General features: G+C 45.1%; 1 protein-coding gene and 1 non-coding gene across 2 annotated transcripts; both read right to left on the bottom strand.

Annotated features, from left to right (window-relative positions):
* Nucleotides 1-3,178: 3,178 nt before the first annotated feature.
* Nucleotides 3,179-6,122, bottom strand: LOC116278042 (ribonuclease K6-like). Its single transcript, XM_031672980.2, has 2 exons — nt 5,861-6,122; nt 3,179-5,473 (listed from the first exon to the last, which is right to left on the bottom strand). The coding sequence occupies exon 2, from the start codon at nt 5,466-5,468 to the stop codon at nt 5,007-5,009; it is 462 nt and encodes a 153-aa protein (XP_031528840.2). The 5' UTR covers nt 5,469-5,473; nt 5,861-6,122; the 3' UTR covers nt 3,179-5,006.
* Nucleotides 4,171-4,274, bottom strand: LOC140697213 (U6 spliceosomal RNA). Its single transcript, XR_012074071.1, has one exon. It is a non-coding gene; the product is annotated as a U6 spliceosomal RNA (small nuclear RNA).
* Nucleotides 6,123-6,371: the final 249 nt, after the last annotated feature.

Below are 6,371 nucleotides of genomic sequence, written 5' to 3'. Positions count from 1 at the left end.
TTCCTGATGCGGTCCCCATCTGGGAACTAACTGTATGTGTGATCACTTCCTGCCAGGGCTGAGAACTGTGACTCTCAGTAGCTTTGGTGAGAGGCGAATGGAGTCCTTAAATGCCACCTCTTCTGACTCTTGGGCTTTTTTTTTTTTTTTATTGCTTTTTGAATTTTGCATTGAAGTGTAGTTCATTTACAAAATTAGTTTCAGGTGTACTAAAGTGATTCAGTTATACACATAACATACATGTATATTTTTTCTTTACTGATTCTTTCCCACTATATATATTATTACAAGGTGTTGAGTATAGTTCCCTGTGCTACACCGTAGGTCCTTGTTGTTTATCTGTTTTATGGACTCTTCCATTTTTAGTGACCTAAGATCATTCCTTTCCCTGTAGATCCTTTGATGCTCATGGGCTATTTTAGATAAAACGGAGCTACAGTCTGGGATACTGCCATGCTGGGTGAGCTGACAAAGGGTGAAGCTCAGACCCAAAAGTCTCTGGCACAATGAAGGACAGCGTGAACCTGAGAAAACCCTGCTAGGGCCACAGGTGGGGATGTAGAGTGTGTGAAATTATGATCCTAAATTTCCATGTTCTTTTTTTTTGTTTTTGAGTGAGCTATTACTAAATCAGTAAAATAGTCCTCTCTTACTTGGAAAGTTGGAACCTCCCGTTTAGAAGGGACTTCAGGGATCATCAGAAGGAGGGAGGATAAGCAGATTTCAGCTTGTGTACTGACTCTCACTGGGCAATGCCTGCCTAGCATGCTGGAGAAAAATGCCTACACTAGGATGTGCTGGAGCGGCACCTCCCCGAAGGCACGGGGGAGGTGAGGAAGTAGGTGCCACCCACTGACAACCCTGACTTAGTGTAACCTCCCCACCTTTTACAGAGGAGCAACCGGAATCTCAGAAAGGTTAAGTGACCTGCTCGTGGCCACTGCTACTTAGTGACATGACTGAGACTAGATTCTATTCAGGGAGAATATTCCCCAGTGTCCTTCCTTCCCCGAGGGCCCTGGAGTCACAGCTTGCTCTGCCTCAGCTCACTGGGGGCTCTCACAGGTTCCCAGTGGACTTGGCCTGTGAATCAGCTCCCTTCTCAGCCACCCTTCCTCACATCCACTGAAAAGACTAGACTCGATTTTTGTCATCACGCAATCATTTCATACGACCCTCTGATTGCACTTGCATCTGGCTTGGGACAAGGTCATAGAACTAGAGAAAGTCCTACTTCCAGACCGTTTGACCAGTTCTGTCCTTGTCTTTGCGTACTACATTTGTAAGGGTTGGAAGTGACTGTGTTTTTAGGTAAAGGGAATACTTAGCCCTGGGGGCTTCTGTAAGAGGAAGAAAGCCTGCCCTGCATTTCTGTGGCAATGGGGATCTCTCTCCTACAAGCGATGAGGATGGAGGAGGGGAAAAAGGGGAACTTTATGTTTCTACATCTGTTTCCTCGAGACAGAATTTTTCTGAAGTTCATCTCCCCCCGTTCCCGAACCCAGAGCTCATTTTCCCTCGTGCTAGTGCTAAGAAAACACTAGCGAAGCTTTTTCGAACACACATTTGCAGTTTTGCTGCATGTATTCTGTACATTCACCAGCTCTGGCTTCTGGGTCCCTGCACCTTGCGGGCCACAGGACCACAGTGTGCCTCCATCGGGGGAATAAACTGTTAGATGATGACAGATGTTCCAGAAGCAGACCTGCACAGCCGTGGGACCTGTTGCAGGGGGCGTGTGGTGAGTGGGAAGTGCTCTGGAAAGGAGGACACTCAGAGGGGAAAGGCCAAGTCTTATTCCAGACACGGTCACACACAGTCAAGGAGGGTCATCTGGGGACAAGTCAGAGTTCTCTGTTCTGTGGGGCAGCTATTGTTCCCCACAAGGAAAGGAGTACTAGCCTGTTCCAGGAGACTAACCCAGGCAGGTGAATCTTACAATTGAGGTGCTAACATGGGAAGATGGGTTCCTGCTTAAAGACACAAATGATCATATCCAGTGATTCTTTGAAGAAGGATAATGTTAATTTTCAGAAGCTTCCTCAAACCAAACACGCTTCCAGATTCTGCATTCTCAGTGGACAAGTAAACACATCGCAGCATCCCAGCTCCCCCGTGGCCCCGCAGCTCTGTGTGTACCCACAGAATCACAGTGTCTTCTGCCTCTGCTGGGCTGGTCTTCTCCTGCCTCTCTGTGTGGTAAATTCTCCCTTCAATTCCAGCAGCCGGCAGTCCCCCAGCCCAGCCCTTCCCCACATCAGAATGCATCCACCATGCGCACCTTAGATGAGTCCTTCAATTACCAGAGTAAATGATCACCCCATCAGGTTCTTTCTTTCCAAGTGCCCCCTCCCCAGTATTTGCACTTTGAGCTTCCTCTCTAACTGTGAATGAAAGGCTGCTCCCAGTCCCCGCTCTGGCGCCCTGGGCTGATTCAGCCCTCACAGAGCATGTACTCCTGCAATTCCTCCAGTCAGCCAAGACACTTGGAGATATAAAACATCATCAGTTCTTTCCTCCACACGTTTCTTTACACAGCTGCTGTCTGTAAAATCCCCCAGCCTCTGGTAGGCACCAAATAACTGTTGTCATAAGAGCAGGCTACAGGTTCACTTTATACGTTGTATGCTTACCTCAGAAAAGCAGGCAAAGTGCAATGAAAGACCTCAGTACATACAAGCCTCACCATGCTTGGCTTCTTGGTGGGTCTTATTTATGAAACGTCTCTAAATTTGGACACATCAAACTTTTTCCCGTATGACTGAATTTGGATTATGCGTTTTTACATCATTTATTTACTTATGAACAAGCTACATAACAATGGTGTGCTATCTCTTACCTCAGAGCTACCTGAGTGGCTGTCTCCCAGGCTCTAGTCCTCAGTGACACCTTGAATAAAACGGAAACATACAACTCTTCTGCTGTGTGTCTTTCTTTAAATTGCCAAGTATGATGAAAATATAACAAGACAGCAAAATTAAAAATATGTATGACTTGGAAATTCCACATCTTGGTGTACCTATGATAGACATGGAATCACCCAGAGGTAAAATTTTGTCACATGTGCACACAGAGAAATGTACACAGACATTCATTGCAACACTGCTTGTTCGAGTGAAAAGTTCAGTATATTCCAAAGATCCATCAAGAGACGACTGATAAATAAATGATGGTTTATTAATACAAAGAAAAAATATACCCATAAAAATAAAAGAACAAGACACATTTTAATATTAATGTGTGTTAAAAACAGTATTGAGTGAACAAAAAAGTCAAGTTGCAGAATGATTTGTACCATACAATGGCATTTGGATAAATTAATTTTTAAATTGCACATGGAAACTCTATATATTGTTTATGAATTAAAAGTGTACAAATAGGGCTGGAGACACTAAATTTATGATTTCATTTAAGAAGAGTTAAGAGGAATGAGAGTGGAGGGAGGAATACAATGGACTCCAATACTTTTGTATTTTTCTAAGAGTAAGCATGTGGAACACAATATTTATTCATTTGAGCACCATATATTAGTTTGTATTGGTCTACATTGTTTAATTTTTGAAAAGTAATAAATCACGTTAAAAATGACACGAGTGCATGAGACAGGGCAAGGGAAGGCCTTTATAAAGTCCATCACGAAGTGTCAGGCGCTCACGAGCATCCGCTTCTGCCTTCCCCTGAGGCTCTTTGGCCCTGCTTCTGCCACACCACACCTCGGCAGGCTTGCCTCAGACGTGAACATCAGTTCTTCTGGTTGTATTGAGTGACTGATTGATTAATATTCCTTTATTTTTTTGATTTACAATGTTGTATTTGTTTCGTGTACAGCATAGTGATTGCAGCATAGTGATTCCATTTTTTCCATACATATATACAGAGAGAGAGAGAGATTCTTTTTCATTATAGGTTATTACAAGATATTGAGTATAGTTCCCTGTGCTATACAGTAGGGCCTTGTTTTTCAATCTATTTTATGCATAGTATTTTACATCAGCTAATCCTAAATCTCAGTTTATCCCTCCCGCCCTGCCTTTCCCCCATAACCATAAGTTTGTTTCCTATCTGCAAGTCTCTTTCTGTTTTGTAAATAGGTTCATTTGGGTCATATATTGGATTCCACATATAAATGATATCATGTGATGTTTGTCTTTCTCTGTCTGACTTACTTCACAAAATATGGAAGGCTTCAGGAATTTGTGTGTCATCCTTGTGAGGGGGTCATGCTAATCTCTGAATCGTTGTAATTTTAGTCCTCGTGCTGGGGAGGGGAGCGCACCATTCTGTTTCTATTGGCCCTGTCTAGACAGTATGGCATTTTAAAAAATTCACAAGTTAAAAAGACGACTTAAGCAAAAATATTCACAGTATTGAATTTATCAATAAAATTCTTTTTGACTGTACAGTTCTTTTCCCCAATGGAACCAGTTAAAGTACCAACTAAGGCAGGAAGTAAAGCGGAAGGAGTGGCCTCACATCGTCTGGTCAGCATGACATTTGAGAAATGCAGTGTCCTCGGACCTGACACTCAATTGCCTTTCCCACACCCTGTGGGAAGGAGACATGTACTGGGTTGTCTACTTAGCTCATTTTCCCTGGGAAACGTGGCGTCTCTAAGCCAGGGCAACCCTCCCGGCCCCAGGCCTGGTCTCGGAACACCGCTGCAGACACGGACCCTGAGCCCCCGGGTTTCCCATGTCTTCTGAGTCTCATGTGTTTGTAGGGAACCCACACGTACACATGTAATTAAAATTGCTTTTCTCCTGTAACGCAGCAAAGTTCTAAGGCTGAAAATACGGAGGCCTGGACCCTTCTTTGCCCTCTTCCCTTCTGTCTGCCTTCAAAACACTGAGCTCCAAAGCAGAAAACTGTCTGATATCATCACTCTAATTCTTTCAACGCCCTACCTTTTCCTTCTCTGGGAGCCAGGAAAATCAGCAAAAGCAAAGAAAAATCAGAAAAGATCATAAGAGAATTTGTGCCAAGTGAGAACGAAAGTGATGGAAACCTCAGACAACCTTATCTAAGTGCACAGGAACCAACGCATAGGGAGGGTCGCCCTTCTGAGGGGGGTCGCAGGCCACAATGTAGCACTTGTACTGGGCAGCCTCTCGGTAGCGGCAGGCAGGGTACCTCCCCGCAGTGAGGCTGCACTGAGTCAGGGGAACGGGCTTCGGATCCTGGTGGCAATTGTTCTGGCCGTTCTTACAGGTGATGTTTGGCAAATCACAGGCAGAAGCCACATCCTGGAAGGAGGTGTGCAGAAAGGTGTTTTCAGGCTTACAGTGCTGGGTGTAGCTATTGACAACACTCATCGCCTTGTTACACTGGAGAGGCCTCGGCTGTATGTGCTGAATTTCAAACCATCGAGCCCTGGTGAGACCCTCAGGCAAAGCACAAAGGGGAGGCACTGCCCACCACAGTCCCAGCAGCAACACGAGGAGAAGGCGTCCCAGAAGCCATGGGCCCATCTTTTCTGCGTAAGAAGAGAGAAGATAATGGTGACAGAGAAGTAGAGGAGAAGCCATAGGAGCAAAATTATTACTCATAACCATTTAGATGTTTATTCTGCCTCTTAACATTTCACGAATTTTTTTTTTAAACTCTTCTTTTTCAGTTGAGTCTCACAGTTCTGTGAAGAAACTGGAGCCCAGTGAGGAGGCATTTGAGGAAAGATGACCTTTCCTGATTGGTAGAACTCACTCTTCTCTTTGTCCTGTACTCCTGCGTTTGACGATCCCCATGTCAGAAACCTTGTCTCTTCCCTCTTTGCTCCTGAAATATTTACCTCCAGCTGTTTGACCCGGACCTCCCGGCCACCTTCACAGCCCACTCTCCCCAGCCCTGGGGCTCCTCCTCTTACCAGGTCTCCACGCTGGGGCTCCCACGGTGCCAGAAGCCCAACTTAGTCCCAGGCTCTGAGGCTTGTCTCTTGTTCCCCCAGGCTTGCCCGGGCTGCCCGCGTGCAGCAGGGGAGGGGCTCTGAGCCCCAGGCAAGAGAAGCCCAGGGCTTGGAAGATGAACTTCTTGTGCACAGTGGGGATGAGACTCCTAGCCTTTTCAACTGGCTGTTTAACATAGTATCAGTAACACTGTGGACACAGGAAGAGTAAGGCTACTTAAGAAACGATGAGACTCAAAACAGAGTTTTAAAGACCTGATCACTTCCTGATATGGGTGGGTGCTTCCTTCCTGAACTGAAGTTTCAGTTTTTGAAGTTTTATGATTTCAGTTCCTTAGGAGAAACTATGCATGTAATAACTACCCTGTACTTGGTAATGTGAATTTCAACAAGAGATTTGAATTATTCCTTTTTGTGTGTGTTTGTTGGGCCAGTAACTGGGCTACTCAGATTGAGGAGTTCGGGATCTAAT

Source organism: Vicugna pacos, chromosome 6, assembly GCF_048564905.1.
Source record: "Vicugna pacos chromosome 6, VicPac4, whole genome shotgun sequence".
Taxonomy (NCBI): Eukaryota; Metazoa; Chordata; class Mammalia; order Artiodactyla; family Camelidae; genus Vicugna; species Vicugna pacos.
This window is presented reverse-complemented; position numbering and strand designations above follow the sequence as displayed.